This window comes from Pezoporus occidentalis, unplaced genomic scaffold (assembly GCF_034315485.1).
Source record: "Pezoporus occidentalis ecotype Australia unplaced genomic scaffold, CSIRO_AGI_Poc_V1 ctg213, whole genome shotgun sequence".
Classification (NCBI taxonomy): domain Eukaryota; kingdom Metazoa; phylum Chordata; class Aves; order Psittaciformes; family Psittacidae; genus Pezoporus; species Pezoporus occidentalis.
The window spans coordinates 2,104,160-2,119,157 of record NW_026913997.1 but is presented as its reverse complement, the minus strand read 5'-3'; the positions used below and the strand labels follow the sequence as shown (position 1 = coordinate 2,119,157).

Below are 14,998 nucleotides of genomic sequence, written 5' to 3'. Positions count from 1 at the left end.
TTAATACATTTTACTGTAATGCTTCAGTCAGTCAGGTAAAGGATTTAATTATTTTAGCTCTGTGCTCTTTCTGTCTCTTCCATATAACCAGTGGTAATAGCAAGTGGACAGAAGCATGCAGCTGCACGTTTAACTGACAGTACCGTCATGCAGAAGGAAAGACATGCTGGAAACTTGCCTGTGATGCAAAGGAACCAATAATTTAAAATGCTGACATCTAGCACTGAACTGGAAACCATTTCAGGTCTCTTTTTGGTTTTTTGGCTGTTTTTTTTCCCCTCCCCAAGAAGAAGGCTGTTTTACCGAATGCGTGAAATGCAGGGACACCACGCAGTTGGCTCCGGAAGATAAATTTAGATCCTTTCTTTCTTCTGTAAAGCTGTGTATTGAGAGTGATTTTATGGGACAGGATTGCGTACTAACTTCTCAAAATTCTATTATATCTGTTTTCCTGTTTGTGGCTCTGAAACTCTCCCAGGTTCTCTCTGAGAACCTGGAATACAACAGGAAAATGAATGGCGGGGTTAGTCCTTTGCACTTGTTGAAGAGCAAGCAAGATGGAGAGCAGGCAGTAGCCCAGCTGTGCAAATGTGTGGCTCTGGCAGTTGCTGGGTATGGCATACAGTTTAGTTCTTGCACTGTCAGCTGTTGTGTTACCAGCCATTTGGACTTTTGTGATGTGTCTAATCCTTTAAATAAAAAGTTGCAGACTGGCTGATTTTGTTGCTGTTGACTTGTGCTTTATAAACTCCTGTTTACTCCCATCAGTCTGGTCTTTTCTCACAAACACTAGAGCCACCAGGTGAGCTCTGTCGAAATAAATCTACCCAGGCATAGAAAAAGTGTGTCCCTTAACACAGTAGTCTTACAGTAGGACTGAGATGGAGGGTCTCATCATGTGTATTCTAGATTATCTCTGGCCTTTGCTGGCATTCAGAAAACAGTAGGTAAAGTTTGTGTTAGAAGTCTGTCATGTTGGGAGCAGTGCTTACACCAAGCTGGAGAGCAATGGACAAAAAAACTAACGGTGCATTATCTATGGAGAGCGACAAAGTTGCACGTGTCATATACATGCTATGTGTTGATCGCACAGGGTCAGCTGGGGAAATAAAAACAACAATACTAAGAGTGAGGAGGGTCATTTATCAGAGGTGGAATTGTTTCAGAAAGTTTAGCGCTTCCCAGATTAAAAAAATGATTGGGCTTTAGGGAACTGATGTGAATAGGCTGTTGTAGTGTTTCAGGACTGTTATATCCTCAGATGCTCTTTTTGCACCTGCATGAGATTACATGAGGTGTTTCATTGTTTGATGTGGGTTTGGAGGACCCAATTTCTGGTGTAATGTTTGGATAGCTCTGCTGGTGGAGAGAGGGCTGCAGTAAGGCACAGGGGAGGTGAGAGGGGTGGCTGGGACTGTTGTGCGTGCAGTAGCTGTGAGCAACAGAGGAAGCGTGCGTTAATCTTGCAGGTTTATGTATTTTTCTGGACAATCTTGGTGCTGTTCCAGATGCGTCCTTGAAGCAGGACAACCAGGAGTGCAGAGGATGATGTGAATGGCCACCTATCTGTCAGAGAGGAGATGCAGTGAGTGCAAGAGGTATAGACTATTTGTCAAAGTTTATTAACTTCTCAGATAGAGTAAGTTCTTTTAGCATAAGATGTGAGGAGGCTCTGGCAGTCTTTCTGCCTTGTGTTGTTTGAGGGTGGGGATTGTTCTTTTTCTGTAGGACTTAATCCCTCTCCCCAAACAATAGTAAATGAAGTTAATGAACCTATGAGATCCCTGTAAATGTGCCTTGGTGAGAATTGTCTGCTACCATCTCTCAAACTAGGTATTTACCGTTCGAAGGAAGCACAGTCTATAATAGCCTCAGTGATAGCTCGTACTCTGTTAATTTTGTTTGCTTGTAGTATTGGGTTTTTGGTGGTTTGTTTTTTTTCCTAATAGCTGAGTAATTTCACAACTTCTGTGAGTGAGAGTTCTTTTCTTTATAGATGAGGTTGTTGCTATTTTGGGCAATGGTGCTTATGAAAGAGTCGTGGAATGCATTATTAATCATGAAGAGTGAGTATTGAATACAAGTAATTTTTCCTACTCACAGTGTAGTTCATGAAGTGCTTTCTGATCATCCCAGGCTGTACCTTTGCTTCCTCTTTTGCTGCGCCATGTGTACTTCCTTAAGGCTGCTGCTGCAGTTCCCAAACACAAGCGTCTGTTAGTACATCATGCTAAACCCAGCGCCTTGACAGGAGGGTTGTGCAGCACTGGGGGATGATGTCATGGGTGCTCCAGCCTGGGGGGTCAAGGGCTGGCAGGGGGAGGTGACCTGGACGATGTGGGATGAAGCTGAAGCCCCGTTCTGGGCCAGTCCTGGGGCCTGCACCGCCCACCCCAGGTCTGTGTAATAAAGAAGGTCTTGGATCTGGGGTCTAGCAGTGAGCATCTTGTAAATCAAGAATCTGGTTTGTGTTTGATGTCAGTTTTGCTGTGTGCAGAGTATGAAACTAGGTTGTCTTTCTCATGGCTGTAGAAGGCACTTGACCCCTCAGTTACTTTTTCACTACTAAAACAGGAGGTGGCGTGTCATTTATGACCGCGGGTCCTGTTTGTTGGGCTGCAAGATGTGGAAGTTTCCCCAGCAGTAGCCCAGCATCTATAAATACAAAGGGGAAGTAAATGGGGCCTTTAACCTTTAAGAATACAGATATATCAAGTATGTTTGCACAATTGAAAGTTGTGTTTTTGCACAGATGAGCCCTGGTTACACTGTATGTACTTAAAGAAAATAGCTTTTCTGATAAAGCTGTCGTTGCCGTAAACAACATAGATGGTAATAATTACTGAATTTCATCCTAGAATCGTGGAAATGTTTTGGGTTGGAAGGGACCTTAAAGATCACCTTGCTCCAACTTGAAACTCCTCATTGTTCTACCAACTGTTAAAACCTGTCTTTTCAGGAGAAGCAGACATGTTGCTGTGAAAACAGTCAGAAACGTTGACGGGTTCTCTGAAGCGGCTCGTGCAGAAATAAGAGTACTGGAACATTTAAATGCATCAGATCCCAGCAATACACAGTACACAAAGCCACCTGCACTTTGTTCTGCTTTGAGATTCCTGTGCCGTCACCTTCTGTAATATGCAGCGTCTGTACCTCCTTGTTACGCACCCTCCTGCCGCAACACACGCGTTTTCCTGCTTTTGTACTCAGTGTGCCCAGATGCTGGAGTGGCTTGAGTACACGGACATGTCTGCATTGTTTGAGCTACTGGGGCTCAGCACCTTCGACTTTCAGCCACTGAATGTGGAGCGCATCAGACAGGTGACACACCAGCTTTGCCAATCTCTGAACTGTTTCTTTTTTGCTGCATTTGTTAACTTTTTGTGAAATGTGCTAACTATATTGGTTATCTTGCATACAGACCTGAATCCAGAAAACATTTTATTTCTGAGGTCTGACTACACAGCAGAGTATAACCCCAAACTGCTAAGTAAGTTGCTCTCCTCTGCCTCCCCCCACCCACCATCTGGGTTCATTTGGCCACTTGCATCCCATTGTGTTTCATTTCAGACACGCGATGACCATCAGCTAAAAATTCCAGACATCAAAATTGCAGACTTTGGGAATGCCACATATGAAGATGAGTACCACAGCCCTGTCGTGACTACTAGTGCATTCCCAGCTCCAGAGGTTATTCTAGGTCAGTAGAAGCCTGTTGTGTGAAAGATCAACCGAAGACTTATTGTATGCTACTGAAGCGTGCTTTAGACGTGGCACACGGTCCTGCCTGAGCTGCTGCACTGTATACTGTGATCAGGTATAAACATGAGCCTTCTGAATCTTTTCACAGGACTGGGATGGTCAGTAACCTATTGGAGGAATCAGATGCCTACAGCCTCTCTTTTCTCCTTCACTTGAAACTGATTATGGCATGCAGGCTACTGTTAAAATCAAAGTAAGGTGAGGTTAGTGGACGGTTCCTGACAACGCCTTCTAACACTGAACAAAAATGTCCACCTTGATTTCCCTCCAGGCCTGTAACAGCAAAGAACACCTGGCAATGATGGAATGAGTACTGGGGGCTGTGCCAAGGCACACAGTACAGAACAGCAGGTAAGGATGTTTTTCCATACCTGCACTGCTAGAGATTAATAAATACAGATGTTTTGAGCTCTGGTTTAATAGCAGTTTAACAGGAAGTTTCATAAACTCAGCTTCCTCCTCTTGCTCTATTAAAAAGCTGTGAACTTACATGCCAGTAAACTTCTAGTGAAGGGATAAACCAGGATCTTTGAATAACAAACTGTGGTCTAAGGACTAACTGTTTAAGGAAACGCAGGTATTTCACTCGGACCCAGCTGGCCTGGAATGAAAACACTCCTGCTGGTCAGCACTTCTCAAGGCTCTGTAAGCAAAGGGAAATTCTTTTGGGGAGAGGAACTTTTGGTGCAATTTTACGATTAAAAGCCCCATGTTCTGACATTTTCTTCCTGAAGGAATATATGACCTGCAGCAATGCTGAGCACAGGAACCTCTTTGATCTGACTGGGAAGATGCTGGAGTATGACCCTGCTGAGCGCTTTACACTTGAAGCAGCGCTGAAACATCCTTTCTTCTTCCCACTGAAATGGGAAAAAAGGTCCTGGTCTCCTGCAGACGAGGATTCCAAGAGAGGTCTTCCAGCGAAGAAACAAACGGTGTAAATACTTGTGCTAAATCATAAACAATTGTTTTGCAAATGTGCTATTTTTTATGGGCATTTCTGCTATTTTTTGTGGATTTATACTAGGACTTTTTGGATATTCCAGTTGAATCCAGCTGCTGGAATAAAACTTAAGAGAGAAATGATGAGCCTGGCTGCATTTCCTCAGTGAATAATGATCATGGGCACTTACACGTCTAACATGTAGATAATTGCAGTCCTTGACATTACGTGTAAGGATGGCCTTCATTTGCTTCAAAAAAAAAAAGTTACAAAGTAAGGAAGAAGATTACTGTAGTTATGGAATGAAACAGCAGTGATCTTTGGGATCATTTTGTCCATTTCATTTTATTTATAATAGGTGTACTCTGGTTACCAGTATTTCAGTTAATGCTCATTATTAGCTTACACCAGTACAGACTTCGCTCCTTAACCAAGTATTTTTCTTGAATTATGAGCTGTCCTGAGAAATTCCATTAAGAATGCAAAGTTTCACGGAGCAGATAAGCTGTTTGGTTTATCATGTCAAATGCCAACATAAAACAATCCCTAAACTTCAGTGGGAAGGGACAGAGTTTTCTCTGCCTTACCTTCCAGCATTTGTGCATTTACACAGCAGCTCAAGAAAGCTGTTGGGTGGCTCTGTGGGGAACAGTATTGCTTGGACTGCCATGGGAGCCAAACAGGCTCCCCCAGGAGCTGCTGCCCAGCTGTAAGGTAGCCAAGACCCCTCTTGGGCTGTGCTACCCATCAGGCGTGCAGGCCACCAGCTGTGAGAGACAGCAGGTTCAGAGATGCCACTTATCGTACCCCTCCAGCACTACCCTTCACTGCCACCGTAACAGCTTCTCTCCAGGAGGACACTGAGCTCCCTCCCATGAGTGGGGCAGCTGCCTCATCCAGCAGCTGGAATGCTTTATGCTGGAAGCGTAGGGAAGAGGTGACAAAGTCCTTGGGGAGTTGGACAACCACCAATGAATGGGGTATCTGGCTCACATGGTGCAGGCTGACATGTCACACCGAGTTACCACACAAGCCACAGCCTCCTGGCTTCAGAGGCTTCTTTCAGGTTCATTTGCAAACAGAACTGGCATAAATCTCATTCACCATAATTATGTGTACTCAAATATAGACAGAAAACCCAAAAAGTAAGATGGATTTCATTGTGGAAGGCCTTAAATTACATTATTACAGTAGAAAATACAGGAGGTAGAATAGAACTGAAAGGACAAATGCAGGTTAGAGTCAAATCTGTAACAGCTCCTGTAAGCTACTTAGAACATGTTTTTAAAAACTAAATCCAGTATCATCTCAATAACTATAGAAAACAGTTAAAAGAAATTGCCATGAGAGCCCTTATATCATGCTTGATACAGGGAGGTAGGATGTAGGAACCAGAAGGACACATGAGACATGACACTTATCTACAGCTCCCGTTTGCTTTGCCAAGGACAGTGTCACAGGTCAGTCACCCTCTTCAGCTTCAGATTCCGACTCTGGAACAGAGAGATCTTGTCAACAGGCTACCCTGCGTAACAGCTGCTATTGGATCCACGTGGATGGCGCTAGCAAGCTTTCTCAGCCAGTACCAGGGGACGCACCTCATCTTTGAGGGACAATTAACCACCCCACCTCACAAACAAGCATTAGTGCACTAAGGTTCCCAACATGAACAAGCTCTACTTGTGAGCCAAGCTGCTGGTTACCTTCTTCAGCATTCTTGAGCCATTCGACAAACTTTTTCATTTGCTCCAGAAAAACACTCTTTCCTTTTGCAAGATGTGCATCTTTATACCACTTGAGGATGGGTTCTTCACTCAGAACTTCAGCTGTAAGATGTGCAAGAGCAATATTAATACAGCAACCCACTCAACAGCAGCTGCTGAGAAGCCCCAGTTGGCAGGCCTTTGCTTCCTCCCCTAGAAGCATCACAATACATACCCACGGAAGGACTATGCCTGGATACACTTCTGCCAGGAGTGCCTCCTGGTTTAAATTCTGAGAACCTTATGTTTCACACTGACTGCACTGGGGGTTTCCCAAGCACTGCACTGAGGAGCACACTATCACTACAAGTCTGGAGTATTTCATAGCTATTTGGGATAACACTCTTCAGAACAACTTCAGTCAACAGCTAAGAACAGATGCAAATTCTTAAAAATTTTACAAATACAATTTTCAGTTTAACAACAGCTTTCTTTATATTCCTGTGGTGTTTCCACAGGTGCACAGTTTGGTTTTTAGTAACACCTCTTAACAGCATCGAGCACCCCAGAACACCTCAGTGGTCTTAATCTCTGGCTGTTCACAGTCAGTGTTCAGACATAAAGCTAAGAATACATTTATCATGTATCCTTCCCTAACTTAAAGGTGACAAAGAGCCTTAAAAATCTAAATTTGATCTACCACAGCTCTTAACATCTAGTAAACAAGCAGCATCCTTGGCACATGGGGAAGTACTCCTCTAGGCAAGGACAGCCACATCCACCTTCACATTTTACTGGTCCATCTTTGGAAAAGACAGAAAATTCTTCAGTTCATAAAGTGCAATGCTGTGGGTACTGATCTTCCCTAAAGATCTTATCAGGACTGAAACATTCTGCAAATACAGGCTTTAAAAAGACAAAACCACCCTCCTTCCCCTGCCAAAACCCACAACCCCACAGAATTTACCTTTATAGAAGAGCACCACTATTTTCTGGAAGGCCTTCATGAAATGAATATTGTCATAACAATACTCCTGAATCTTCAACAGAAGAGTCAGCTCTGACTGACCTTGGGTAGTAAAGGCAGCAAGTAGAGGGCTGTATTGCTGCAAGAGGAATAGGAATGACAGATTAGCACACATGGAACACTTCACATTTATTGCCAAACTGGATTGATTTCATGCAGCCCTGCCCAACAGGTACTAGAGTCCGTACTTCAGTTGCAATACCTTCAAGTGCTTAATGGCTTGCTCTGCTACCAGCTCCTCCTTTTTGTTCCATTCCACTGTGCTCATTACACTTGACCAGATTATGGCTACCACAGTCTGTTCTGAGATGTTGTTTTTCTTCATCTCCTCCTTCACGTACAAGATTATCTGTCAGAATGAAAGAGTCAGCACATAGGCCACGTATGACACTAAGCTAAATTAAAAGCTCTGTTCTAAACATTACACAGAAGCCTTCAGAACCAAACACAGCCCTCTGGTCATACAGCAAGATTCAGGACATTAAGGAAAGACCACAAAGCTAGTACCAAAGCACCCTGGTCCGGATTTTCATTCTTAGCAAAAGCCAAGTTCAATATATAATTAGGCATGTACCTTCAGATTAGTGCTAAATGCTGCTGTTTCAGAAAATTTGAGGTAAGTTCCTACAGGAAAAAAAGAAAAAAAGAAAGCATCCCACCTTGACTACAGCCAATACTTACATCCTTGAATGGATCTCCCCGAGACATCTGCTCCTGAAGCTCTTTCTGCAGCTCTTTCCGAGCTCCTATGGTCTGCTGGTTCCGAACATACTCAGAAAGTTCCTTCAGTCCTGCTTCAGTAAAGTACTTGGAAAAGTGTTCAACACTTTGTTTGTTGGCTGGGAAGAGTTCCTGAAAACAAAGTTTGCAACAACTCTTTCACAAAGTAAGCTTGCGTTGGGTGCTTTGCTGGTAAATGCTAGTCACTAAACTGGCTTAAGTAGTAACTCAGTAATTTCAGTGGTACTCACCATCAGCCTGTTATCCATGTTGACTTTACGAAGACTGACAGCCACTGCATTAATATCTTTCTCATTTATCCATGATTTGAACAGCTTGACTGCAAAAGCTGCAGAAACACCTGTGTAATAGGAGTAGTACTGTTACTATTGACATTAGAAACAAAGGGAATCAGATGGCCTGAGAGTACATGGCACCTAGTTTGCCAGAGCCCTGCTTGAAGCAGTAGCCTCTGTACTCAGAGGCAGACCCAGCACAGTCCACATCACTTCTGCCCAAGGATACTGCAGTCTCTGGCACACTGGACTTCTCTTACCACCCAGCATCACAAAGACTTCCCTATATGAAACTTAACTTTCTGTAAATGTATTTACTTTCTGTAATTTCTGAAGGAGCCTAAAGAAACAACACACCTGCATCCTGAAAGGTCCACCTCCAAAGTACAGGACTACCTTGCTGGGCAACAGCAGTGACGGCAACCCCAGCATCACACAGGGAAATCCTACACACAAGCTTTCTGAAAAGACTTAGCAAGACCTTCCATGTTGCAAGGCAGCATATTTACCTTTGCTAATCCTTTAGTAAATCTATCACCAGATGAAGCTAGTGAGCTGCAAGGGTGTACTGTCACTGCAATTTCTGCTTAACTTGTCATGGTTCTGTCTCCTACCATCCTTCCCTAAATAAGAGTTGGGCAACACTTACCTTCTTTAACCAAGTTCTCATTGTAGAGACTGTTAAGAATTGATGCATTAAGCGTCCCGTTGGCAAGCAGAATACCTGTCAGCATGGCCAGTTTGTTCCGCTCAGACTCTGAGAACCCTTTCAGGAACAGCAGCAACTGCAAGAGGAAATAAGAAGAGTTGCCATAGAACTGCCATCTCTCACTAAAGCTTGACTACTGCCTCCATGTTAGACACTTTTGTTTCAATCAAGCTATTCAACTAACAGAAGCACTACTTCACTGTCAGTCTTCTCCACTAGTCATACAAGCTAGCTGTTCTTCTGTTAACAACTTATAAGTATTCCGTTTTTATAATCCATTGTATGATACAACTCTTCTGTAGAGTGATTAACTACCAGAATTGGAAGGTTTATCTGTTTGCTGTTATGGACCTACTCCATACCTTTTTGACTTCGTCTTCAAAGCCTTTCTCCAGGTACTTGTAACGCCTGATTAGCTTGTTAAAAACCTAGGAAGATATAGAAAGTATTATTTTTTGCTCTGGACTAGCATTTAATTGAAATTAAGAAGAAAAGAAAGAAAAAAAGAAAGAAAAAAAAGGAAAAAAAAAAAAAGGAAAAACCAAACTCAGTAAAGTTAGTCTGAATTCTTTAGAGCACTTTTACCATAGAACAGTGCTACTCTACCTCTTCCAGCAAGCTTCTTAAAGCCATGCATCATTTTTACCTAAACTTTCAACTGCACAAACGTTTCCTTTTTGACCACTGAATAGTGTAAGTTAAATTGTGCTTATTACAGAACTAACCTGAGCAAATGCTTGCATGGTTTCTAGGTCTTCCTGTGCAGCGAATACACAGACGTTTGTGCGTGTCATGTCATCTGCCAGGGTACCACCTGGGGCTAAAGAAGATTTTCTGTGTTAGTGGTATTACTCCCCAGTGAGAGTACCCAGCAGTTCCCCACAGTAAGAGCTGCAATACCCTTAACATGCAATGCATTGTCCTTTCATGAACTGAATGACTGGATCACTGCAGACTTCCATGTGCTCCACTGCTGTAGTGGAACTTTGAAAATCAGTAGCTTATGGATGTTCGTTTAAATATTCTGACCCCCTACTGCTAAATGGATTGGCAACACATCTTGTTTTTCATATGGGTAAGTTAACATGAGCACATGAGCTCCTCTTCCCTTAAAGGAAAACACCAAGACCACTTAATCCTGGCAAGTATCTTTTTAGCATCTGCTACAGTACTGCTGCTTTGTAACTAAGTGTCTTTTAAATAACAAGAGTAAGTCACAACAGGAGAGGGAACACAGATGTTCAAAATTCTGCACCCCTCTTTAGTCTTCCAAGGCACTTCAACTTCATAGCTCCTAATGAGAAGATGATGCTTCACCATTCCTCTTCAGTTTAATACAGGCACTTGATTGCTAGCCAGGCTGCTTCAGTAACTAGGGTGAATTCAAGCCACCAACTCCAGTACTAGAATACCTTATTACCAATTTCTATGCCATCCTACATATAAGGGAGATCCTGCAGTTATGTTTTAGTCAGACACATGACTTAAACATGGAGCATTAACAGTAATAAAAGGTGGTGAGGCAACAGGATGCCAGTTTTCATTTCAGCCTTATATGACTAAAGATTAAACCTAGTCTACTTAGCTACTTGTTACAGCAGAGTGGAGTAAAGGACCCCTAATAGCACCATTAACGCAGTAATGCATTCCCCCCCACCCATCCAGCTTCATTCCTTGGAGGAACACAGAATGCACTGGTTAACTCTTGAATGTGAACCCACAAACCATAACAATCTGTACATTAACAATTTCAAGTAGTGATGCTCCATGTGGCAAATTTACCTATTCATGCTACCACCTCCTGTAACACCAGCAAAAGAGCTTCTTGCTAACAAGAACATCACAGTAACTTCAGCCTGTGTAACACTGTTTGAGATAACCTTTGGGATATGCAGGCACATGAAGTTAAACCACTTTGAAAGCCTTGCTTTTCAGCATTTGAGCAACTCTCCTGACATTTCTGCAAGTATCAGTGTGAAGTTGTCCCCAACAGGCAACAGATGCATCCTCCCAAACCAGCCACCCCCACTGCAGAACTGCCATCCGCTGTCCATCTGTGGCTCAGAATCAGGTATTTCCTCTCCTCCCCTACACATTTAGGTAATCTGAGCCAGTTTTGTTACATTACTGAAAATCTATAACTGCTGAAATTCCCATGTAAGTCCTCCCCCTCCCCATTATTGCATAACAAATGCTAAAACCAGGGACAGATCTTTTCTAGTCTTGGCAGACAACATAAGGGGTCCTCTTCACAGTATTTTAAATGGGTCCCTGCCATCTGAACCCCCTCTCACTGAACAGTATTAATCAAGTAGGAAATGTAAAGTCTAAATCTAAAGTACCACTTCTTTTTGTACTACTTTTGAAACCTCATTTAGCTTCACCTGCTTCTTACCTGTTTGGTGAGCATCTGCCCTGCTCTTTACTCTTTACATGCATTGTGCACAAGAGTTTACAAGACTTTCTGTCATCACATTTCACTTCCTTGGTTCCCTGTTTTCTGCTGACTTGACTACCCCCTCATTTCCCACTCCCTGACATCTGCTAGAGCCCATGGCCTCACTGCTGTCAACATCAAACAATTTGTAATAGCATTTCCAAGACTACACACATAGGATTCTTCTGCAAACAAAACTACTTTCCAAAATAACAGGGCACAAAGCAGAGGACCACATCAGAATCTTTCAGGGCAACTCCTTTTACCTTGCAATCACAGACCACACAACTGAAACCAGCATTCATCCATCTCAAATCACAAACGAACTCGACCAGAGAATCAAGATCCAATCCTGGTAGGAAAAAAAATCTAATATATTTTCATTTATACCAAATTTCTTACAGTCTGCACTTAGAAGAAAGCCAAACTGTGGCAGGTAGGGTGTACAGAGTATTTTTACAGTAATCCAATTGCTTAGCCAGTCACTAACATGGTCAGATAGTTACTGCAGATAGCTTAAACCCTGCCCTACACACTCAATGGGCTCTAGCAGAGTTTTTACACTGAAAGGAAAAGTGAGCTTTTGTCGAGTCAAGAGAACAGAGCATGCCATCAAAGGAACTTACCCAGCATTCCACCAGCCACCAGGATGTCAAAAAGCGTTTCTGCATAGCGGCGATAGTCAAGTTTTGCACCAGAAGCATCAAGAAACTTCGCTACTGCCTCCAAGTCAGTGCCAGTTTCAGTTAAACCTTGAATAATACAGTCTTGGAACTGAGTAGGGTCAAACCTCTCTTTTTCATCTGTAAGAACAAAGCATTGAAAGGAAGTTGCCACACACACCGCTGCTTGGGGTTTGTGAAGTTTGTCATTTCTATCTTATTAAAAAAAAAAAACCAAACCAAAACACAAAACACCCACACCATCCCAAAAAACCCAAACAAAACCAAACTCGCACTGACAAGCCTAACAACTGGTATTAACTGGCACAAATAGTGACTTAACAGTGTAGCCTAAAGTGAATTTCAAAGGCCAATATAGTAGTAAGTTTTACTGCTTTCAGCCCGCTATTCAGTCAAGCTTGACTAAAAAGCTAAACCACTCCTTAGTTACCTCTAATTGAGTTCTTACTATACTTTCACTAAGAACAACAGTTGTTTGTAATAATCATTAGTTTGCCTTAAATAGAAGAGATCTTTAACTCTACTCACCTATCCATCCTTAGACTGTGCAAACCATATGCTTCCAAAGAAACAGAACTCAGTTGCACATCTTACTTTGAGTGCTGTCTGTAACAGCTCACCCAGTTTTGTTAGCATCTGTTAGCAGCCTTCCTGTAAGGGGCAGACTCATGTCCTTACACTCAATGCAAGTATCAACACATTGAGAACAGATGGGTAGAAGTCTGGAAATAGTGGATCTGTTATTTTTCCAGGACAGATCCATGAGGCTGTTACTGCAGAGCTGCCTGGAAGCCAAACTATGGTTAACCGCTTAAAGAGAGACAGAACCTCAAGATGCTAGCATTTCATCTGCTCCACACACTGCAACAGCTTCTCAAGGGGCTTCAACATGAGAATAGGTTCTTTAAGTCAACCTGGACTTAACATCTACAAATTGATTACTGGTTCAATAATATAGCTGAATTAGAAGACTATATCCTTAATGGTGTCAGTTTGAGCTGGAACACTGATAGTATGTTAGTAAAACAGTACTAAACAAACTCTTAAGAGCTGCCCCGCTTCCTCTTTAGGCTTAAGAAACCCACCACCAAATCCTAAATTTCTCATCACACCTCTTCAGTCATCGATGCTTCTCATGGGAATAGCTGCACATACAGATATAGACACTTGCACATCCCACACTCTGAGGGTTTGCGCTTGCTGGTGGTGGGGGGAGTGTTTGTGGGGGTTTGAGTTGTTGTGGGTTGTGGGTGGTTTTTGGTCTTGATTTGTGTGTGGAGGTTGTGGGTTTGTTTTTTTAATTCAAACTAGGTATTCTTACAGCATTCAGGGGACAATATAACTTCTATCCAGTGGGTAACACTGAAATTCTTACCAGGTTAGATGCTCCTTAGACTTACACATTAACCTGCAACAAGCCTGTGCTGGAGCTGCCCTGTAACTCTGGGGTACTGGACACTTCTGCTTTCAGGATAAACACACTCAGTGCAGTTCTACACCCACTGTTCCTTAAGCCAAGGTTATCACAGCAAATTCAGCTACAGCTCTTATTGCCAAATATTTTTTACAAGTGCAGAGAACATTTCAGCACCCAGAGTTAGCACCAACACTGGGTATTTAGTGTGGGCTCATTTAAAAGATTTACGAGGGGAAACCTGTAAAAGCACTGGCTTGTGGTCAGAAAAGGGCTTTTCATGGGGGACCACGCACCGAGAGCGCCGATCGCTTACCTCTCTTTCTAGTTTTAAAACGCTGCCCCGATAGCGTCGGCTTCTGCGGCTTTTGATTATTCATAAAAGACACCCTGCAAGGAAGCACAACACCCCTCAGGACTCGCACCGCGGGGCCCGCCCGCCCGCCCCGGGAGCGTGGAGGCGGCCCTGCCCCCCGCGCCGCTCCTCCTCCCTCCCTCCCTCCCTTCCTTCCTCCCCTTCCCTGGCTGTGGCCGACCTCCATTTTCCCCGCAGCACACACCGCTGACGGGCAGGCGGGGGCCCCCGGCCCGGGCTCCCCAGGCGGAGGCGGCGGCAGAGCGTTGGCGGGACCTGCGTGGAGCCCGCTGCGGAGGGGTCGCCCCCTCATCCCCGCCGCACCGCGCGCAGGCTTCCGTGCCCGTGCGGAGGAAGATGGAGACCGAGTCCCTCCTCTCCGCCTCCGCCCGGGTGCGGTGCGGCCGCTACAGCCCGGCCGGGCCTCGTATGGCGGCAGCCGGCCCCACCCGGCCGCTCCTGCCCCCGGCTGCCCCCCTTGGCCGCCCCGGCCCGGCCCATCCTCCTCACCGACTTTAAGGCAGAGAGAAAACGCCCAAGCGGCCCGGAGCGGAGACGGGCGCGAGCACCAGCAAAGTGAGGCGGCAACAGCGACGAGAGCCTTGCAGGCAGAACCAACGCGAGAGAAAGAGGGGAGGGCCGCGCTCCGCCCCGCCCCGCCCGGCACGGACTATCCCGCTCCACCAGAGAGGTTGGAGGGATAAAGGGCCAGGGTCAGGCTGGGCTTCTCCAGCTCCGCCTGCTCCCCGCTGCTGGCGCTGCCAACCTGCTGGCACCCAACGCTCATCTCCCTGGGGCGCTCCCCATTCCCCATGAGTGGAGCTCTCCGTTCGACCCCCCCCTTTCCAGGAATGAGCGCGTCCACACACCCCCCGCCCTCGTGATTTACCGTCACACGCCAGTAGCCGCCTAGTGCGTCGCCGCGCCGGCGCTGAGCGTGCAGCAAGCC

At 44.6% G+C, this 14,998-nt stretch overlaps 2 protein-coding genes across 3 annotated transcripts; one reads left to right on the top strand and one right to left on the bottom strand.

Annotated features, from left to right (window-relative positions):
- Positions 1–511: 511 nt before the first annotated feature.
- On the top strand, positions 512–3,283 carry CLK1 (CDC like kinase 1). Its single transcript, XM_062619796.1, is given in 5 exon segments — positions 512–612; positions 1,526–1,560; positions 1,563–1,598; positions 1,997–2,066; positions 2,960–3,283. Coding segments are annotated over 5 exon segments (420 nt in total). The 3' UTR covers positions 3,138–3,283.
- A 2,563-nt stretch (positions 3,284–5,846) lies between these two features.
- BZW1 (basic leucine zipper and W2 domains 1) lies at positions 5,847–14,718 on the bottom strand. 2 transcript variants are annotated; one of them, XM_062619736.1, is made up of 12 exons: positions 14,560–14,718; positions 14,011–14,084; positions 12,224–12,400; positions 9,886–9,980; positions 9,523–9,588; positions 9,101–9,236; positions 8,407–8,516; positions 8,117–8,287; positions 7,638–7,784; positions 7,376–7,514; positions 6,409–6,531; positions 5,847–6,198 (listed from the first exon to the last, which is right to left on the bottom strand). In XM_062619736.1, exons 2-12 carry the CDS (start codon positions 14,072–14,074, stop codon positions 6,167–6,169), a joined length of 1,260 nt encoding a protein of 419 aa, XP_062475720.1. In that variant the 5' UTR covers positions 14,075–14,084; positions 14,560–14,718; the 3' UTR covers positions 5,847–6,166. The 2 variants fall into 2 exon arrangements, with proteins under 2 accessions (XP_062475720.1, XP_062475721.1); XM_062619737.1 differs by lacking the exons at positions 14,011–14,084; positions 14,560–14,718 and having other exon boundaries at positions 9,975–9,980; positions 12,224–12,301.
- Positions 14,719–14,998: the final 280 nt, after the last annotated feature.